The 23,042-nt window shown below is 41.7% G+C and overlaps 1 protein-coding gene across 1 annotated transcript in view; it reads left to right on the plus strand.

Annotated features, from left to right (window-relative positions):
• Positions 1-23,042, plus strand: part of LOC307014439 (syntaxin-1B) — a 96,141-nt gene that overhangs the window by 55,969 nt on the left and 17,130 nt on the right. The window contains exons 4-6 of the mRNA XM_079642336.1: positions 2,573-2,647; positions 15,535-15,608; positions 22,213-22,321. Coding sequence (XP_079498462.1) covers positions 2,573-2,647; positions 15,535-15,608; positions 22,213-22,321 — 258 coding nt within the window. The remainder of the gene's footprint in view (positions 1-2,572; positions 2,648-15,534; positions 15,609-22,212; positions 22,322-23,042) is intronic.

Consider the following 23,042-nt stretch of genomic DNA (forward strand, 5'->3'; position numbering starts at 1 on the left):
AATGATGATTTTTTTTATTTTTCTGTTTCCAACTTTCCAAAATATATGTGTCCCTTTTTAATTTCCCCTCCATTTCCCCTCTTATTCCTTTATACTTCCCTGTTGATACCCCCCCCCCCCCCCCCCCCCCCCCCCCCCGCCCTGTGGTGTTGCATGCAGCTCTTGTCTGCAGTATTTAAAGTGCATGCAGTGACCCTGAGAGGATGGGAGGTAAACCTCAGGGGACATGTGAGTGACATCTGCCTGTAACTACTCTTCTTCTACTCTTTCTTTACATGTAGCATCCAATTTATAACGGATGTTTTCAATTTCTATTTTATTCATCCTCTGAGCGCACGCAATACACGCCTGGTTTGAAAGCATACAAAAAAACATGTAAAAAATAATAAATATTCCTTAAAAACCCATTTTTCTAATTGATTGTTGTCTTAATCAAATCAGAACAAAACCCATTTGTATCAGTAGAGGAAAAAATTATAACAGATTTTTTTAAAACACGAACTACAAAATTAAATGTAACAAAAATAATAAATAGAGTAAAATAAAATTAAAATAAAATGTAGAAAACAAATATGTATGGCAACAGAATGTTTAATATGTTATTTTATTGTGAAGATATTGGCAGGAAGTTCCATTGACAGCAGTTTAACAGCAATGAAATTTAGATGTATCCATCATTTGAAAAATGTATATCCTAATATAGACTTTCAATGATAAATATATCAAGGCTAAATAGAACATTTAAAGATTTTAGTGTATATCGAACAATTCTCAAGAGTTAAAATACAAATGTCTCTAGAATTTTAAAACAACATTTATTCAAAGTTGAAATACTTATTTTATTTTAATTTAGATAAAGATCGTAGTAGTTATAGTTTAATACAAATTTGATTCTTCGGTTAGATGAAAAATAAATCTGATTTGATGAGAAATTAAGCAAAATGCGATGAAGTGAAATGCATCCCATAATACCGTGCCTTCAAAGTGAGATATTTTAACACAGAGATATCTCTCTCTCCCTCTTCTTCCCTCTGGTGAAAACACGCCGCTTTATCTCTTCTTCTTCTTCTTCTCCCCCTGATTTCTGGGTCAGCGCTCTCCACCTCACAACATGCCTGAATAATGCAGGATTGGAGTTGTAGTGAGAGGAGGAGTACAGATGTAGCTCTGCTTCTGAAACCGTAGCCATTCATAAAGACTTGAGTGTGTGTGCGTGTGTGCGATTGTGTGTGTGTGATCATTATCTGCCTCGTTAACACTCATTCATTAAAGAAGACGTTCCACCAATCACCACCTGCTACTGTGAGTTTGATTAAACACAATTTAAATATTTCCAAAAAAGAGTAAGAAGGAAAGACATATGCTAGCAAAATACTACAAAATAAAAGCTGGTGAGAACATTTTTCAAAGTAAAAGCCCGCCAGGGACAGAAGGGGTTGTGCTGAATTTTAAGTTATTTCAGTGTTAGTAAAGAAGTATTATCTGTCAAATTAACATTTGTTTCTAAAGTAAAAATAGTCCTTATTCAGAATGGTGCATTTGGAAGTGTTTTATTAATATTTCATATTCTATTGTTCAGTTTTCATCGGAATACCAACCAGCCAGTTCTAAATTCAGCTATTGTTGTTTATTCGCACTGCTGCATATCATATCTTTTTTAAGTAAAACAAATAAATACAAATTAAAACGTTATAGCATTGTTTTTTTCTTTGTTGAACAAGATTCACAAATTAATAAAAACGTGGTTAAAAAAACGACATTTGTAAAAAAAACTGTTTCCACTTTTTTAAAATGTCCCAATGTTTTAATTCTTATTCTCTTCCGTATCAGTTTAGAACTTGAGCCTCTCGTGCTAATAGAGCGGAGGAGACGGTCAGACAGAGAGCGAGGGTGGGGGGGGGTGAGTCAGAGGAGAGGCACTGCAGCGCTCGTAAATCTGACTGCTGCAGCACACACACACACACACACACACACACACACACACACACACACACACACACACACACACACACACACACACACACACACACGCACTCACGCACACACGCACGCACGCACGCACGTACGCACGCACACACACACCCCTCCTCCAACATGACTGACATGATGTGATGTTACTGTTTCTGCACACACATCATCAACTACCTTCTTCATCTTCTTCTTCTTCTTCTTCTTCTTCTTCTCTTGTGACCTTTTCTCTCTCCCAAAATCATTATTATAAAAAGTGGTGTCTCAGACAGACAGAGTTACACAAGTGTAGATCTAAATCAAAATCTAAATAAATCAATCAAAATGGTAGGGACTGTTAAAGGTACAGTTCAAAAATAATAACTGCATTATAATTAATATTATAATATAATTATATAATATATTATTTTAAATATAACATTAATAAATATTATAATATTATTGTGAAAAAGATATGCATTAATAATATTATGATCATAACAATCATTATAATATAAGCAGACATGCAGCACAAACTGCATTACAATAAGAGAACGTTTGTTACTATAAGGGGACTTCTATTGTGAAAGGATAATTATTTAAATCTTTTATCTTGTGTTTGCAGAGACCAAGCAGGAGCTGGAGGACCTCACAGCTGACATCAAGAAGACAGCCAATAAAGTTCGCTCAAAATTAAAAGGTATGAAACATCCGGAAACATTTCTTTTTTTGGAATACAGTTATACCGACTTTGTGTGCAGCTGATGAGTATAAACTTTCCGGATATATTGCATATTTCAATCAGATCTGGGTGTTCTTCAGTGTTAACAGCACAAGTCACATGTACGCTGTTCTTTTCACATGTGCTCAAACATCAGATACAGTTCTGAGTTTGTGCAACACAACATTTATTATAGACACAGTTAAATAACCATTTACATGTTATTCATGCATATTTAGTAGGGGGTCCTTCAGCTGTAAAACATTGCAGACCCTTGTTTTTAGCCCCAGAGTTGAACCCTTGTATGGTATTCGGGTCTGTGGGACCCGTTTTCATTATTTAGCTAAAGAAAAATGATATGATACACTCTTTTTTCAAACCCACACTCAATGGCCTTGGCTCATTTTCTGTGAAGAACATATACATGACAAAAATGACAAAAGTAAAATTGAATTCATAAAATAGAATAAAAAATAGAATGTAATTTATTCAAATATATTAACATTTTAATTAATTTGTTCTCATTATCAATCTATAATATTATATCATTATATGAATGTAATAATGTGCCAAGCAAATAAACCGTGATTAATATTGGAAAGAATAACAACCATATCGTCCCTGAGTCAAAATAAAACACTCAGTTGAATCCACTTTGTAAAAATGAATCCATTCATCTCACTGTGCTGTGTGTAAATGAAGCCTGTGGTGCATTCATGTGCTCATAAGAGGTCTGAGGTTCTCACTCTCTAAGAAGACATTCATTAACTGTGTGATGTTCGAGTTCAATTCCAGCTTTTAGAGAAGTGAAGGTGAGGTTAGTGTTGGTGAGCAGTCACACAGCACAGATGGACTCAGGGTAGAGCCAGAGATCCCAGAGGATTGTGGGTAACGTGGCTCGCTGCTGGCATGCTCTACTGCTAACACACACACAAACACACACTGTGTGTTTATGCATGCAGAAACACACAGTCACTGAGCTGGCATCAGAAACACTGACACCTGAGGTCAACGTCCTGATTTAAGTCTGCATGACATGAGAGGGGGGAGGGAGTTTGTGTGTGTGTGTGTGTTAGTGTGTGTGTTAGTGTGTGTGTGTGTGTGTGTGTGTGTGTGTGTGTGTGTGTGTGTGTGTGTGTGTGTGTGTGTGTGTGTGTGTGTGTGTGTGTGTGTGTGTGTGTGTGTGTGTGTGTGTGTGTGTGTGTGTGTGTGTGTGTGTGTGTGTGTGTGTGTGTGTGTGTGTGTGAGACTTTTGTGTTTCTACCCCTGCCATTCCCACACAAGGTTGCAACATTGTTGATCAATTCAACCACGGACACCTGTCTGCTCTCACATTCCCGCATTATGTTTTGCGGGAACCAATCTTTATTCTCTATCCCAGCTGCAAATTTGGGTCAAGACACAATAAATAAAGCTTTTCCAGTTTGGGTCCTTATCACAACTGATCAAGATTGCCAAAAGATTGCCTTGCAAATGATTCTGGAAGAGAGAGAAACCTTTGATGATGATGTAGAGGAAGAGGTTCCAGAATGTGAGGATCACATTTCGGAGAATTCTGAGACAGACAATGACTTTGAAGAAGAGGATGAGATTGAGCACAACAAAAAGGACCAGCCACTACTAAACAAGTAGCACTTTAATTCATTCATGTGATCTAACAAATGTAAAAGGGCAAATACTAACCATATATGCGGTTTATATTGCTTGTAATTGAGATGAAGTAAACATCTGTTGAGGATTTTAACATAAAATAGTTTGATTGTGTTGAATTGCAGCCCAAAAAGGCAGCGGGTCCATCAGACACACGAACACTGGCTGATGTTAAATATGTTCTTTATTCTCGCGTCCAGGAGAGAAGCTTTAAAATGAGACTAAATGGAGTCTCTGAAAAGATTCAAATGGGATACTTTAATTAAAAAAGGCGCGGTAGTGTTACAGACAGAATATTGTTCCGGCAGAAAACAGCTGTGATCTGGCTCTCCTGAGCAAGAAGAGAAGCACGAATCCCCCGTTCGGTGCTTTATATATCCTCTGCTGGCTCCTCCCCGCCAGCCGGCTCGCCTCGCCTCTAATGTCCGTTGTTGCATTTAAACAGAGGATTGGTACTTTTCACCTTTAACATATGCTTAACACGCCTTTTCTCCTCATATTCTCTTTCATCACTTTTCATGTAACACATTCTAAACGCTGTAATCAATACTCTAAAACATACAGAAAATGCTTCACGGCTGGTTTGGTTTCCGGTCATTCCGGATGTTGTCACATGCTACTCTCGTCTGTAAACAATAGTGTATTCAAATAAACTGTACTTTCATTTAATATTCAGCATGGTAGTATCTCGACATCTATAGTTGTAGTGTTAAATCAGTAGGTTTCGGTTTGCACCACTCCATGTCATTTCGCTACTCAATTCACCTCTTTAGGAAATCGTATATTAGCCACATGCTAAATGCTAACCGTAGATGAAGGATTTTCAGAATAAAAGCTTAACTGCTTGTGCACAAGAATTTCTGGTTTTTCAGTATAAAAGAGCGTTTAAACTGACGGTATGTTTAAGCTACATTATACCATCAAAACATTGATTTTAATTTCTAACACTGAGTAACACAAATATGAACACCGATACAAGGGTTAAATCTTCATGTTGCTTTACTTTCCTCGGGAACTCTGACATGATTTGCATTAAGATGTATTAGAGGATTTACGGTATTCAGTGGAGACCTTCAGCAGCAGCAGAAGACGGAAATATTCAGAGACAGTGGTGGTGATTTATCAAGCTTTAATCATTGGGAAAGCCTCACACACACACACACCCACACACACACACACACACACACACACACAATCACACAGACTGTGCAGTCTGAAAATAGCAGCGATGGTGCAGATAAGCTATAATTGGAGTCCCCACGAGGCCTAAGTGTTATTGTTCTGTCTCACACACACACACATACACATACACAAACACACACACCCCCACACACACACACACACACACACACACACACACCGTCAGTGCTGAGTCACTGTTGAGCAGCTGGGCCATGAGCCAACACACACACACACACACACACACACACACACACACAGACAGAAGCATATTTCCTGTAGGGGCCTTGTTCCTGAAAAGCCGTGAGCTGACGCACCCTAGCTTTGCATAGGAACGTTAACTTAAAGCTCACCTATTATGCTTTATTTGAACAATATAGGGCCATTATCGACACAAAGCGAAGCGTTTTGCTCAAAATACCAAACAGATCACCCATTGTAGCATGCCTCATACCCCTGTTACTAAAGTACTGATTCTGGGTCTGGCCTTTTAAAGGGGACCTATCATGCTATATTTGAACAATATATTGTAGGGCCATACCTATATAAAGTATATAAATATAGTTTTTTTGACAAAACACCAAACAGATCCTGCATTTTAGCCATGCCACATTTGCTCTATTTGCTCTTTCCAGCGCTGTTTTTGCAGGGGGCTGATTCTGGGAGCTGCAGCTGACCACGCCTCCCTGCAGGAGAGGGGAGCGTGCTTTGAGATCAGCTGCTAGGCTGTCACAAGAGGGGAAGAAAAAGAGATCTCCGTCCTCCGTGTTTTATTCTTATAGAAGTAAGAAGAGAAGTAACGGGGCAGAAACCCTCCTTTTTACGCAGCCTTTTATCCAGACATAGACATCAAACGGCGACACTCAGTTGCCAGTTACTTTGGCATTAGGGCAGGGATATCTAGATACTTTCCAAGGTTTGACATAATGAATTGTGCTACTTTTAAAGCAAGCAACAATGTTTTCAAATCTGTAATCAAAAAGCTCCTCAAAAACGCTATCAAAGCAGTTCCTGCCAAGCTTCTTCTGGCCACGCCCCTTTGGAGCGTGCAGGCAAGCTGTGAGCTCTGTGAAGAGAAGGCTGTCTACCAGCATTAACTCAGCTAAACGCTGCCGTGATTAAACGCCATATTATGTTCCAAACCACATCAAGCATTATTTCTGGAACAGTATTGGGATCAAACGCTTTCTCTCTCGCAGGTTTACCACAAGGACAGTACCTTTTATATCCTGCTTCTTTACACATATTCTCTCCAGTACAGCGTTAGCTCTGAGTGTTAGCGATGCTTGCTAATGTAAACATAGACCATATTACTTCCAAAACACGTCGTGTATTGTTTTCTGATACAGCACATAGCTTGACATGTTCTTTATTCAGTGTTTACCGCTAGAACAGTGCCAGGGTATGTATTATATACAGAGATGGGGTGGTTACTCAAAAAAAGGTAATATATTACTTTACTTCGTTACCCTCTACATAAAGTAGTTGCGCGTTACTTTACTCGTTACTTTACTCGTTACTTTACTCGTTACTTTACTCGTTACTTTACTCGCAGGGCCACCCCTCCCTACAGGCAGATCACGCAGACTGCGGAGGGTGCTTCATTTTGCGGAGGGAGCCTCATCTGGTATTTAGTAACATTTTGTAAAATCCTAGTAAAATTACAGATTTTTACAGATATACATTTACGCATATATTTATATTGTAGATCATTTATAACGCCTTGCGTAGGATTCACGTGGGAAGGTTGCTTACGTAGTACAAAGCAAAAAAATAGGTACAGACATTTTCCGACATTTTCCGATTCACAAAACATTGCGTACCGGCGAGGGAAGTGCGTACAGCACATCCTAAGTCGGTTTCCCTTTATAAATCACAATCAACTTGAAATGCGGCCCAGCTTTTGCGGGCTTCACCTAACGCCCATATTTGCCTATAAATAGTCAAAGAAATTCCCATTCATTCATTTTGACTGAAGATCGCAGGAAATGACAACAGAACAGCTAAAAAAGACATATCACACCGTGTAAGATTTGGGTTATTTTGGGGAGGTGGAGACAAATCACATTGTTCTTTCGATGCAGTTTGAACAGAGAAGCAGCATGGAGGTCGGATCGTCACCAAAATAAATAAATAAGTGGTCCGAAAAGTTAATGACAAAAGAAATACACATAACCTTCCTCAGGCAGTGTGTCAGTGTCTTTGTGCCGGGGACAGGAGACCCCCCGCATGATGAGAAACTGTAAAGGCCCTGACACACCTACCCGATTTTGGGAGTCAGAGGCCGTCAGAGGCCGTCAGAGGGCATTCGCAGCGCCCTACTCAGGTCGGTGTGTCCTGCACCATCGTTGCCTTACGGCACATTTTCACACCTCCCATGTTGAATCGGCCAAAGAAAGTCGGCCAAAGAAATCACTCTGATTGGCTGTTGCCTCTTTTGAATGACGAATACACACTACCGCTGCCTGCTGGTAAGGACAGTTATTGCCACTCGTCAACTGAAGTCTTTGCGGTGTGTTCGTAGGCGGGCGGCGTAGGCGGGCGGCGTAGGCGACGCAGGCGACGTAGCGGACGTAAAAGTCGGGACGTAAAAGTCGGGACGCCTTCGGTACGCGTTCTTTGGTCTCAGGTTGGTGTGTAGCGGCCTTAAGAAGGTATCGGGGGATCCCTGCGGAGTGGAGTCAATTAATGTATATTCTTTTATTTGGTGGTTTGTGTTCCAGTTATCAGCTGTTTGCAGCGTCTCCACTGCAGCAACTCTATATCCACCTGTTAAAGGAAATAAAACTAATGTGTTGAGTTATATCAGCTGCCAAATCTACCAAATATATGGTGTTCTTAATTTCCATACCTCCTTTGTTTTATGAGCGACTTATCAAGTCTTAGCAAAACGGCATAAAACATGATTAAACATGAAAGTATATAAAACCATGCTCGTATCTATACAATTACATTACATTGCATTTAGCTGACGCTTTTATCCAAAGCGACTTACAATAAGTGCGTTCGACCGACAAAATACAAACTTCAAGAAAACAGAATCATATAAGTACATCAGGTTTCAAAGAGCTAAAACATTTCAAGTGCTACTCAACTGGCTTTAGATAAGCCAGTCCTTTATTAGTATATAAGTGCTTTGTTAGTAATTCTATCGCTCGAAGTGGAGTCGAAAGAGATGAGTTTGCAGTCTGCGCCGGAAGATGTGTAAGCTATCTGCTGTCCTGATTTCAATGGGGAGCTCATTCCACCATTTTGGAGCCAGGATAGCAAACCCACGTGTTTTTGCTGATGGGAACTTGGGTCCCCCTCGCAGTGCGGGTGCAGCGAGCTGTTTGGCTGATGCAAAGCGGAGTGCACGTGCTGGGGTGTACAGTTGAACCATGTCCTGGATTTAGGAAGGGCCAGATCCATTCGCAGCATGGTACGCAAGTACTATTGTCTTGAAGTGGATTCTAGCAGTTACTGGAAGCCAGTGAAGGGAGCGGAGGAGCGGCGTGGTGTGGGAGAATTTAGGAAGGTTGAAGACCAGACGAGCCGCTGCATTCTGGATGAGCTGCAGAGGTCGGATGGCACATGCAGGTCGACCAGCCAGGAGGGAGTTGCAGTAGTCTAGGCGTGAGATGACAAGAGCCTGGACCAGAACCTGCGTTGCTTTCTGGGTCAGCTGGGGACGTATCCTCCTGATGTTGTAAAGAGTGTATCTGCAGCAGCGGGTTGTAGCAGCAATGTTTGCAGTGAAGGACAGTTTGTTATCTAGGATCATACCTAGATTCCTTGCAGTCTGAGTCGGGGAAACAACAGAGGTGCCGATGTTGATTGTTAGGTCAAGAGTGGGACAATTTTTTCCCAGAAGGAAAAGCAGTTCAATCTTGTCAAGGTTGAGCTTGAGGTGGTGAGCATACATCCACTGACAGACGTCTGCTAGGCAAGCAGAGATGCGTGCAACGACCTGGGTCTCTGAGCGGGGAAAGGATAGAATTAATTGGGTGTCGTCAGCGTAGCAGTGGTATGAAAAACCATGAGTTTTTGTACAAGGAGAAGAGGACCAATAGAAAAGCAAAACGGCCTCAATTTAGACGTAATTCTGTCCTTCTGCATACCGCATAATTTAAGAGAAAACATTTCATAACATTAACACAATTTATTCGAGGTGGTTTTAAATAACATATCCGTATTTATTTATTTCTCCAAGTTATGTTTTTATGTGCACTGAGGAGTCGCAAACAGGCTTTAATCAATGTGTGAAAATGAATTCTTCATATATGATAAATGAGAGGTAACATTTTATTTATGGTATTATTTCTCTCCATACTTCCTTCTGCCAAGGGTGTCGCAGTTTCTCGTCTCCCCCGTTGTTGTGCTTAGTGCGTACACATGGGTTAGAGTTTGCGTGGAGGACCGCACATTTTCCCGTCAAGTTAGTATTTTATAAATCGCAAACATTGCGTAGAAACTGTTTTACGCAATTTTTTTTGCGTATATCCCTTTATAAATGAGGCCCCTGAAGCGCAAATGCGGCGCACCTACAGTGTTACCCTTAGATTCCACCGGGCCCGTCTGCGTCGCGTTAAGGCTGCGCCGCGGCGTTCGCAAAGATCACGGCCACTCTAGTCAATGGGTGCTATTCCACCAGACGCGCCAAGTTACGGCTCAGAAGCGTCCCAGAAGCGTCTCGCCGCTGGGCTCCGCTCGAAATAGGATTGAAGTCTATTTTTCGACGCGAGGCGTTGCATAGTGCCGGGCAGGAAGTGGACCAGTCAGAGCATCCGGCCCATCCCCGAAATAAACTAATTTGCAGACCCTATCCCTCCGTAGTCTTTCAATTATGAGGAGAAATGCCAGCGTTCTCCTCCGGTTTACAGGCACTGTGTAAATTATATATATAGAATAATTATGATGATAAATGCATTTTTTTACCACTAAAACACAGCAACACATCTTTGATTCATGTCGTTTATAACTGGGATATTACAATGATTATTAACTTTGTCTGTACAAAGTAGCCTGTCCAAGAAATATGCCCAAATCAACAAAAACGGCGAGCCGGCAGGCAAGACGCTCCGTTTCTGAAATTCTTCTGAAACGCGCCATGTAGGGTATGACGCCGGAGGAGGCTGGACCAAAACCGCGGTGCAGCCGTTATGCGACGCAGACGGACCCGGTGGAATCTAGGGGTTACTCGTTACTTTACTCCACATCCTCACTCTGGATTCGGAGGTCCTCCTTAGCTATTAGCTTCAAGTTAGCATGTTGTCTTTGCAGGTGCTTGTTGCGGTTTGATGTTGTGCTTGCAGCGGTGGATAAAAGCTTCTGGCCTGGACACAGTTTGCACATCACCGTCACATTCCTATATTCCCACACACACACACACACACACACACACACACACACACACACACACACACACACACACACACACACACACACACACACACACACACACACACACACACACACACCATCAGTGCTGAGTCACTGTTGAGCAGCTGGGCCATGAGCCAACACACACACACACACACACACATACACACACACACATACACATTATATAATCGTTCAGTTCATCTCATCACTTGCTGGAGACACAAAGAGACAGAACTGCAGCCACACACACACACACACACAAACACACACACACACACACACACACACACACACACACACACACACACACACACACACACACACACACACACACACACACACTGGTTTCAGATAGAGGGTGAAAAGAGGTGCTGCAGCACAGGCAGTATGAGAAAAATAAAGAGCTTTTTGAACATTAAAGCAAGAAACATTTAACAGTAGAGGCACAAAAAACTGATATGAACCTGGAAATTAGCATAATAGGGCCCCTTTATTTTTTCTTGTGCGCATTTTAACAAAAGGTGGCATGTCATCAACTTTACTAACACAGCCGGACATCAAGCAAGTGCAACACCAGACGTTTTTCTTAAAACATTGACTTTGAAGAGGACCCCGCTCCTGCATATGTATAAACTGTATGTGATCCTTGCTGCGACTCTCTGGGAACAGCAGCGTCCTCGTCCTGCTGACAGACACTTTCTCTGCAGATCAGAATATCCTCCCGTTATTAAACTGTGCCTCCTCGGTTTAATATAACGTTTTTAAGCTCCAGTTAAGTGAAGTGGAGGGGATTAGGGGATGCTAAAACGGCTTTTTATCAGAAACTAAACCTGGAAAATAATCTATAAATTAAGCATGTCATCTAAAAGACTGTGGTTTATTATTATTATTGTGAATACTGACTCACTATTATTATCGAAATCCTAAAAAAAAATGTGGTCTTTCGTTCGTTTTTGTGTTCGCTACTCCTTCTGCATACATTCAGCTACAGAAACTACTACTTTAAAGCTGTTATTGTAGTGATCACTGATTGACATAATTCACTCATGTTCCGCACGGACACATATGTTGACTGTACCTACTGTGTGCCCTCCTTTCTTCTTCCCCTTCTCTTCCCGGGCTTCAAGCCGACAACATGTGTTTTTCTAATGCTCAATAAAGCTAACTTTGTACCTTCGATGCACCGCCTCCGACTCTCGTCTCTCGGCACTACATTGGTGACCCTGACATAAGTCTCGCAGAAGTATCCGAGACTGAACCGAACATGGCAAAAAACGCAGTTTTTCTCGAACTGCCGGCGTTTTTGGGAGACGTCTGCGGCTGCTTCGTTCGCACCGACTGAGCCTCGTTTCGCCCTCCGCGGAATGACTGATGACGACGCACGCTATTTCCACATCGTTTCGGCACTGGGAGACAGTAAGCCTTCCGACCACATACACGACCTGCTAGGTACGGAAGAACCCGACTTCTTGTTCATGGGACTGTTTCTTCGGGACATGCAGCCGCATGTCCTGACAGCGCTTGCTAACACGGCTAGTGTTGAGCCCCGCGCTTTAGCCGAAGGAGCTGACCGGTTCTTCCTGGCCACGTGGCGTTTTACCCCTGAAGTGCTGGCCACGTCATGCAGCGGCACCTTCCCTGGTAGAGGCACGCCACCTAGCAGAGGCTCCGGGGCCGACGACCACGTCTAATGGCTTACAGCAGGGTTGCCAACTTTGGGTACCTGGCTGGAGTGAGATTTTGATATCATGGGTTTAATTACACATATGCACAATAAATGCCTGCTATCGTGTCAGCAGCGGGATCTTAGCATATATACAGTTTAGGATATACAGTGTTTCCCCTAGGATGGAGTCATAGCAGTGGTGCTAAGGCACGTGGGCCCAGCATAATGTGAGCGCGGAGCGCGTGGAATTTTTTAGTGTGTGCGCGTGCGAAGTGCGCCCCGCCAATTTGTTTCTATATGTCAGCACAAGAAAGGCTCTTGAGGCCTAGTACCAGGGCCGGTTCTCGACAATTTGCTGCCCTAGGTGAGATTTTAGGCGACATTTTATGTGTAAAGAATAAATGAAAAATCTCTACAAAAGACAAATACACTGCAAAAACAGAAACGTATTGACATAGGTAATAGACGTCAAAATGGGTTCAAATGTATTCAGTATTGTATGAACATGTTGGAATTTGGGGGTGGACGTCACATCCTCTAGGGGGGTCCGGGGTATGCCCTCCCGGGAAGATCTTTTTTTTTTACAGTAAAATGCTTCAATCTGGTGCACTTTGTGCACAGAATTACTAGAAACCTGATCTAGGGGGTACAACTCTAAAATGCCCATATGAAAAAGATCGGTTTACATTTTAATAATCAAATAAGTATGTGAACATAACCAATAACCTACCATAGCCAATAACAAATAAATGTAGCTTATTTTAATTTTGTTGTTCATTCATATCTTATTTTACCTAGTTAACCTAGCGCCCACCGTACAGGGCAAATTAAACGTGTAACCGGGGTGAAAAGGGTGTTACATTTACTTAATTATGAATGTCGTTACATCAAGGCCGAACATTTGGATGAGCGCCAACGTTCAAACATGTTTTTTCCCTCCCAGAGCTACCAGCGCAGCGCCCCCCAGATCTGGCGCCCTAGGCGACCGCCTGTGTCGCCTATGCCAGTAACACAAATACTACAAATCCACATAACAAACAATCAAAAATGAAAAATGGTCGCCACTTATTATTATTTTAAGAAAAAAAGGGGCTGGCGCCCCCTAGCAGCGGCGCTCATATTTCAGCAGTGGCGCTGCGCCGCCACTATTTGTATATAGGGGAAACACTGATATATATACAATATATACAAATACACAATATTGGACACAGACTATAAAGGGCACAAAGTTTCATTCACTAATGAAAGTCAAACACATGTTTGTTTCCACTGTTTTATTGTGTGCCTGTCGCGATAAGCAATTAATTGACTTATCGTATGATAAATAAAAATGAACTCGATAAATTGCCATTTACATGAGGATGTGACTAGCAGTTTGAAAGGATATACTTGAATTATTATTATATATTATCATTATGTCAGTGGTCTAAAATGGTCATTGAACGGTGCCGACAATATTATCGTTTATCGCAATAATTTCCGGGAAAATGTATCCAACAAAATTAATTATCGTGAGAGGCCTATACATGAAACACACACACACAAACAAATCTACAGACTTACTCCAAACCGCCAAATATATTAATTAACGCACTCTCACTCTCATATACTCTTTGACTCTTTTGGCCTAGTAGAACAATAAGCAGCAGACTTTTACTTTTTTATAATTTCTACTGGATCTTAGATCTGCGCATGTGCAATACGGGTCGGGGATTGACCAACCGGCTCCCACTGCTCTGCTGTCTGTTTAACGTTGTTAAAGGTGGTGGGGGCGGGGAGGGAGATCGACAACTTGAGCAGCTGTCAACTCAACATTGTAAATAACCAACCAAAAACGACCGCCGGTTCATCTTGTTTTTGGTGTGAGAATAGTTTGGGCAGCGTGAGATCGTGAGATCGTGAGATTGAGAGTGAAAGCGTGTGTCACACGCCAGATGCGTGAGCTAGCAGCAACGACGACTGACAGCTAACGGCTTACTTAATCCATCTGTTAACATCCAACTGTTAACCCTTTTTTTGTGGTGCCTGAGAGGAGGTTCGACCAAGTCTGGACGGCATCGTGTGAACCGTCTCGCTGTTTCACCACCTCAACGGCGGTTTCGGACGACGCCCACGCTTTCAACGGCGCCTGGGTGGCGCACTTCTGGACCCCGTCTCCCCTCGCCTCGACAGTTTCGGACGTCGTCCACGCTTTCATCGGCGCCTGGGTGGTGCGCTTCGGGAACCTGTCCGGCCTCTTCCCTCGCCTCGGCAACAGCTTCGGACGTCGCCCACGCTTTCATCGGCGCCTGGGTGGCGCACTTCTGGACCCTGCCTGGCCTTTCCTCTAACCGCGGCTCACGGTTCGGCTCACGGTTCGGCTCACGGTTCGCCTCGACGGCGGCTTCTGACGTCAACCCATCTGACCCCGTCTGGCCTCTCCCCTATCCACGGCTCCTTCCTCACGGGGATACTGCTCCTGCCTCCCGGGGATATTCACGCCCCTTAAGATGGCCTGTTCCATGGCCCACTCCCAACCCCGGTGGGGATGCCCTCACCCTCATTGGGGCCCCTGCCCGCTCCTGCGACCCCCTTCCGACGGCCCGTTCCATGGCCTCGCCTGCGGCCCCACCCTCCTCGGCCCCTGTGGTGCTTCCTCCCGGACGTGAGGATTGTGTCTATAGTTGAATTCTGGGGGGGCTTGTGTAGTGATCACTGATTGACATAATTCACTTATGGAACTACGGGTTGGGAGTATTGTTCCGCACGTACACATATGTTGACTGTACCTATTGTGTGCCCTCCTTTCTTCTTCCCCTTCTCTTCCCGGGCTTCAAGCTGACAACATGTGTGTTTCTGATGCTCAATAAAGCTAACTTTGTACCTTCGATGCACCGCCTCCGACTCCCGTCTCTCGGCACTACATTATAGACATTTGACATAAGGGAAGCAAATAAGAGAAATCTTACAATCCAACATTTTCGAAATAAAAGCATGAACTGAAATGTCCAGTGTGATTTCCCCGCAGCAATCGAGCAGAGCATCGAGCAGGAGGAGGGTCTCAACAGATCATCAGCGGACCTCAGGATCCGCAAGACACAGGTCAGACTTTGTATTGAGCTTTTACAAAAAGCACTGCTTTAAACACATTTCTGACACAACTTAAATTAATTTAAGTAAAAACTTAATGAATTTAAATTCATGTAAGTTGTGTGTCCTCTGCGACCCGACCACGGATAAGCGGGAGAAGATGGATGGATGGTTTTCTGTTCATGTCCAAGCTCATACTATAAGCAAGGTGTTTTTATTTCAATAATTTATTATATTTTAGAAAAAAACAGACCAAGTATAGTTTAATTATAAAATGCCATAAGCTTGGGAAACAAGGAGCACAATTAAGTATGTATGAATGAATACAAAGATTTAAATTTTCTTTGCCCACTTGAATTGTATTTTTTTGTCAAACGAAGATCGAAATCTAGCAACAAATTCACTCTTAATAAATGAAAGTTATAAAAGGAAATAGTAATGTATTTTCACCTTTGGTTGACTGATTTTACGAGAAAGACTTTGATACATTAAGTTGCTGTGAATTAAAGAAAATAACACACAGCTGACTTTAAAACACACACTGATGTAAGAGGATGCAGTTTGTGACCCTGCATTATCCTGCTCTGTCATTGGCTGCTCCCACCATCAGTCTGCCCCCTGGTGGATAAGAGGAGAACTGCAGAAACTTATAAAACACGCACACGCAAACACAAACACACAGTTATGTTAAATCTCCATTTTGCCCGTTCAAATATAATAGTCCAGCAGCAAGTCATCAAAAAAGGCTTTAGTTTTCGAGATACCCCTACCCGAGGTGGAACAAATAACAACAATGATTTTTCTTATCTTTAGGGTCTCCCATTAATGAAATTGATTGTTGTCAAATTTTATTTTGGGGGAAAAAATGTTTTTTTGGTTGTTCTTTAGAACTACCCCAATCCCTGAAAAAGAGCCAAATTAGACCAGGCCGGATATGGGAAAGGTGAAAAAAAAGCCCATAACTTGAGAATGACCACTCTTATCCTCTTTAGATTTGCTGAGGTATGAACCAGGTGGCTGTCCTACATCACCAAATAGTCAGACAATTATTTAACTAAAGAAATACTGAATTATAGTCCTGTAGACTTAGCTTTAGTTTAGACGGAAATTGTACTTATTGGTGATAGGAACATAGGACTTAATCACTTTTCTCTCATTTATCAGAAAAACAGAAATTCCTAAAAAATATTCCATTACTGAATTGTCTAGGGTGCTATTGAACACTAACCAGTAGTTGTATTAAAATATCTGGTACAGTTCTATTGCAAATGAGATTTCTTTAGGCATAGGCCTACCTCTTCTCTGACACAGTCAAACTCAGAATAGGGGATAAGTGGCATAATAGCCTATAAGTTAAGAATGCTCACTCTGATGGTCATTATATTTGGAGAGGGATATACCAGGTGGCTGAACTACATCACCAAATAGTCAGAATAAGAGTAACCCAATACAATAAAGTGTATTAGTTCTAAATTGCAAGCCTCTGCAACATAGGTGTAAATAGTACAGGTTTGATTGAAACTGGAACCTTGATTCAAAGTACAGTATACAATTCATCAAATAATTCTGTGAGAGGTCAAGTATATAGATACTAGAATATAATGTTAAATGTCAGGTTCCTCAGAAACGTTAGGGGATACATGTTGACATTCTGCACAGCAGGTGCAGAACTCCGTACAGGGAAGGCCAACAGAGAGGCACTAGCACTTTCCACTCTCTCCACACTTTGCATCTTTGCAATACAAGTGAGTAATGTCTCTCACTTCTGTAGGTGCTGGGGGTTTTGTAAATAGCACTGGTTGAATGGTCCCATCTCTGACAATCCACCCCCTGCCAACAGGACTCCATAACAAGGGTTTGGGTTCGGGCTGTGACACCATATCGCTGTCTGAAACATTGCTCTTTACATGTTGTTGAAATGCATCCTCTGTTGGCGGCATATTTTCAGAGGCTGCATCTTTTGTTGATGCAATTATGAACCTCAGTTCATCCAAGTTTGTGCACATCAGACCAATTTCCTTTTTTCCATATAGCAGAAGCGCAAATTCTCTTGCAACTGGCCAAGACTCTTCCAAGCTGGCAGAGAGTCCAAAATGGGCCAGATCTTTGAGCTCACTGAGATGGGTCTTGAGTTTGGTGAATGCTGTTGTCTTTCCTATTCTGTACAAACTACTTGTTGTGCCACAGCCAGTGAGTGCACGACATGCTGGTAGACAGTTAGACATGTCTTTTCCAATTTTCTCATGGTGTTGATGGGGACATATCTCTCTCTCATTCCATGGCCTGCATGCATGTACACTAGAGATTAACCAAACATGTATTTGTTTTGCCAGTCATAACATGTGTTGGCCTTCCATCACTTGCACCTCTCCTTTGCCTCTCCAGGTCTTTGATTGACTGTGGGCCGTCATACCTGTCAAATACCATGTCTACACATTGCATTTCTTGTTTTCTATATATATATATAATATGTGCCAAACACACGGGTGTGTAAATGCAGGTGCATTTAAAAAAGTGCAGATCTGTAATGAGTGTTACAACCTAAAGCAAAACAAATGTCCCAAACTACAGGAAGTACTTGAGGAGTAGTGGAAACAAGACTGCACTGTGCATGTTTGTGAGCAACTACATTGTCACTGCTGCCCCACACAGACTACACTCAGGATTTTACGAAGGGGAGGAGGTGAAAAGCATCTGAACAGCAGGAGTCAGCAGTTTGACATCGCTGTACAGTGATCAGGAGGAGACAGACACAAGGATAGAGCTCCATACATCTTGCAGAGTCATATTCCCGCATCATTGCGAGATCTGATGACACAGGTGTGGAAGTAATGCTCATATATTATGCAAGCAAATACATGTTTGGTTCATCCCTAGTGTACATGCATGCAGGCCATGGAATGAGAGAGAGATACGTCCCCATGAACACCATATGTGAGAAAATGGGAAAAGACATAATAATAATAATAATAATAATAATAATAATAATAATAATAATACTACATTGTATTTGTAAAGCACCTTTCATTGCTAAAAGCAATTCCAAAATGCTACAGGAGGTGTAAGAAACAAACAAAAATAAACACAAGTTTAATCAAAGGCTTTTTTTAAAAGAAAGGTTTTTAGGCCTTTCTTAAAGGCTTCAGTGGTGTGTGGAGTCCTCAGGGGAGGGAATTCCACAGGTGAGGGGGCAGCTGGACAGAAAGCCGGATCCCCCATTGTGTGGAGTTTGTTCCTGGGTGGGCGAAGCAGATGGTTTGTTGTGGAACGGAGATTAGGTGTGGAGGTTTTTGATGTGAGTAGTTATTTCAGGTATGGAGGAGCGTTCCCGTGGATGCACTGATGGGTGAGCAGTGAGATTTTGTATTCAATCCTGAACGAGACAAGAAGCCAGTGGAGGGAATGAAGGACGGGTGTGATGTGGTTGTATTTTCTCACCCTCATAAGGATCCTAGCGGCACTGTTCTGTACGTATTGGAGCTTCTGAAGGCTCCCGCTAGGATTTCCAATGAGGAGAGCGTTACAATAGTCAAGCATTGAGGAAACTAAGGCATGGACCAGTTGTTTGATGTGGGTGTCAAAGGTCAGATCTCAGGTCTAAAATCTTACACCTAGGTTGGTAACTGATGCAGAGAGGGGTATGTTTTGGCCAGAAAAGGTGATGTGGGTTATGGGGGATGACTGGACCTGGTTTGGGGTGCCAACTAAAATAGCCTCTGTTTTGGAGCTATTTAGCTGCAGGAAGTTTTGTTGTGTTGAAGCCTTTATCTCCTCAATGCATGTGTTAAAGGATGTTGATGGGAACGGTGATAATGATGGTGACAGTGAGGATGCATGTGAGATAGGCTCTGTCTTTATGTATAGCTGCGTGTCATCAGCGTAGCAATGGAATGATATTCCATGCTGGCTGATGACACGGCCAAGGGGCAGAGTGTACAGGGTGAACAGAGTGGGCCCGAGGACCGACCCTTGAGGGACACCACAGGTGACAGGGTGTGTCTGGGACCTCGCACCTCCCAAGGAGACGTACTCTATTCTTCCAGACAGGTAGGACTGGAACCAGCTCAGGGCGGAGTCAGAGAGTCCGATGGTGTATTGGAGGCGCTGAAGGAGGATGTTATGGCCAACAGTGTTGAATGCTTCAGTCAGATCCAGGAGGATGAGGAGAGATGGGGAACCAGTGTCAGCCGCCATCAGCAGGTCGTTTGTGACCCTGACCAGAGCTGTTTCAGTGCTGTGGGCGGAACGGAAACCGGACCGGAATTTCTCAAAGAGGCCGTTTAGTTGGAGATGGTCCTGAAGCTGGGCGGAAACCACATGTCTAACTGTCTACCAGCATGTCATGCACCCTTGTGGCACAACAAGTTGTTTTTACAGAATAGGAAAGACAACAGCATTCACCAAACTCAAGACCCATCTCAGCAAGCTCAAAGATCTGGCCCATTTTGGACTCTCTGCCAGCTTGGAAGAGTCTTTGCCAGTCGCAAGAGAATTTGCGCTTCTGTTATATGGAAAAAAGAAAAAGGAAATTGGTCTGATGTGCACAAACTTGGATGAACTGAGGTTCATAATTGCATCAACAACAGATGCAGCCTCGGAAAATCTGCCGCCAACAGAGGATGCATTTCAACAACATGTAAAGAGCAATATTTCAGACAGCGATATGGTGTCACAGCCCGAACCCAAACCCCTTGTTATGGAGTCCTGTTGGCAGGGGGTGGATTGTCAGAAATGGGACCATTCAACCAGTGCTATTTACAAAACCCCCAGCACCTACAGAAGTGACAGACATTACTCACTTGTTTTGCAAAGATGCAAAGTGTGGAGAGAGTGGAAAGTGCCAGTGCCTCTCTGTTAGCCTTCCCTGTACGGAGTTCTGCACCTGCTGTGCAGAATGTCAACATGTATCCCTTAACGTTTCTGAGGAACCTGACATTTAACATTATATTCTAGTATCTATATACTTGACCTCTCACAGAATTATTTGATGAATTGTATACTGTACTTTGAATTAAGGTTAAAGTTTCAATAACACCTGTACTATTTACACCTATGTTTTAGAGGCTTGCAATCTATTGTATTGGGTTACTCTTATTCTGACTATTTGGTGATGTAGTTCAGCCACCTGGTATTTCCCTCCCCAAATATAATGACCATCAGAGTGAGCATTCTTAACTTATAGGCTATTGTGCCACTTATCCCCCATTCTGAGTTTGATTGTATCAGAGAAGAGGTAGGCCTATGTCTAAAGAAATCTCATTTGCAATAGAACTGTACCAGATATTTCCATACAACTACTGGTTAGTGTTCAATAGCACCCTAGACAATTCAGTAATGGTATATTTTTTAGGAATTTCTGTTTTTCTGATAAATGAGAGAAAAGTGATTGAGTCCTTTGTTCCTATCACCAAAAGTACAATTTCCATCTAAACTAAAGCTAAATTCACAGGACTATAATTCAGTATTTCTTGAGTTAAATAATTGTCTGACTATTTAGTGATGTAGGACAGCCACCTGGTTCATACCTCAGCAAATCTGAAGAGGAAAAGAGTGGTCATTCTCAAGTTATGGGCTTTTTTGTCACCTTGCCCATATCCGGCCTGGTCTAATTTGGCTCTTTTTCAGAGATTGGGGTAGGTCTAAAGAACAAACGTTTTTTCCCCCAAAATAAAATTTGACAACAATCAATTTCATTAATGGGAGACCCTAAAGATAAGAAAAATCATTGTTGTCATTTGTTCTACCTCGGGTAGGGGTATCTCAAAATCTGAGGGCCCCCTGCTTGTATATGCTCAATATGGCTGAAATTATTTTCATTTTGGATTGATAAAATTGGTCTATAAAATATCAGAAATAATTTTAATTAAACAAAATAAACAATTAAATGTAAACAAAAATAGTAATAATGTTGATCAGAAGAAAAATCAATCTGTTGTTATTGTAATAATACAATTTAATAATGAAAAATAATCGTTGAAGTCATTTGAATAAAGTAGAAGTACAAAAGGAGCAAGAATAAGGGCAGTTCCTGTTCCTTCGATTATTTTAATCATTAACTAATCTGCAGATTATTTTATAGATCAATGGTGTGTAAATTGTGAGAAAATATATAAAAACATTTTAATTACAGATCATCAATTCTGCAAGTCTCCCTTGAAAAAGAGATCTATGATCTCAAGGGACCAATCTGATTAAATAAAGGTTTGAAATGAAATCAATGTCCAAGGTGAAGGCTCTAAATATCCAAAGATTAACTTTAATATAATATAAAATGAAGAAAAGCAGCTGTATTTTAGAGGCTTTTAAAGAAAATTGTGTTCTAAAATATTTTGGCGCTGATTATGGAATTACATATTACTCATTATGTGTTTTTGTTTAAAAGCTAAGATAAAAATGAAGGTGTTATTTGTTAAATCCTCAGAAATCTGTTTGGTTGGTGGCTGCTGCTCAGAAATGTTTCACGTGGTTTCTGTTTCTTCAGGGCTGAAACTGTCTTCATCATATATTGACTGTTTGTTTGGTGTATCAAATGGCAGAAAATCGTCGCCCCAAGTGTCTCAGAGTCTGATTTGATGACTTTAAATGTTTCGTGTTTTAATTATTTGATAACCTGCAGCACTCAACGCTGTCTCGTAAGTTCGTGGAGGTGATGACTGAGTACAACACCACGCAGTCCAAGTACCGCGACCGCTGCAAGGACCGCATCCAGAGACAGCTGGAGATCAGTGAGTACATGCAGTACACAACTCACATACACAGTACCCAATATACCATGTACTGTTACTGCACACAGCTGGAGATCAGTGAGTACAAGCGCTACACAACTAATACATCCAGTACAAAACGTATACAAATTGTGGTAACAGCAGGGAGATCAGTGAGTACACACATTAAATGACTGTTATACTCAGTACAATCAATATTCAACATACACTTTAAATGCTGAACAGAGAAAACAAAGAAAAAAACTAAAACATTTCTTTCCATCAAACATGTTGTAACAGATTAAAAACAAAAGCAAACTACATTTATTTAAATCTAGCTTTATCAGATGAGCCTTTATTAAAAAATAATTTAGGGGATTAGCCAAGGTTCAAATGTCCACATGAATAGACAAAAGCAGCTTTAATTCAAGCTACAAAATTACATTTAAATATTATATTTCATGAGATAATAAGAGTCAATTAACCTCAGACGATGTCTTCATAAAATTCCATTCATATCAATTTAGGTGAACAGGCTCATAAGATCACAAAACTGTAGAGAAAATCTAAATGTTATAAGAAAGAGAGATACAGATGTCTTCGTGAACTAATAAGGTCAAATCTATTTTTATAAACTTTTCAGAGTAAATTTAAAATATGTCATGTTATGTAACGTCAATGTGATTTAGAGTTTTCTCGGCATTTTACATTCAAGGAATTTGTATTTATCCATACATGCAAA

Source organism: Notothenia rossii, assembly GCF_949606895.1.
Source record: "Notothenia rossii genome assembly, chromosome: 8".
Taxonomy (NCBI): Eukaryota; Metazoa; Chordata; class Actinopteri; order Perciformes; family Nototheniidae; genus Notothenia; species Notothenia rossii.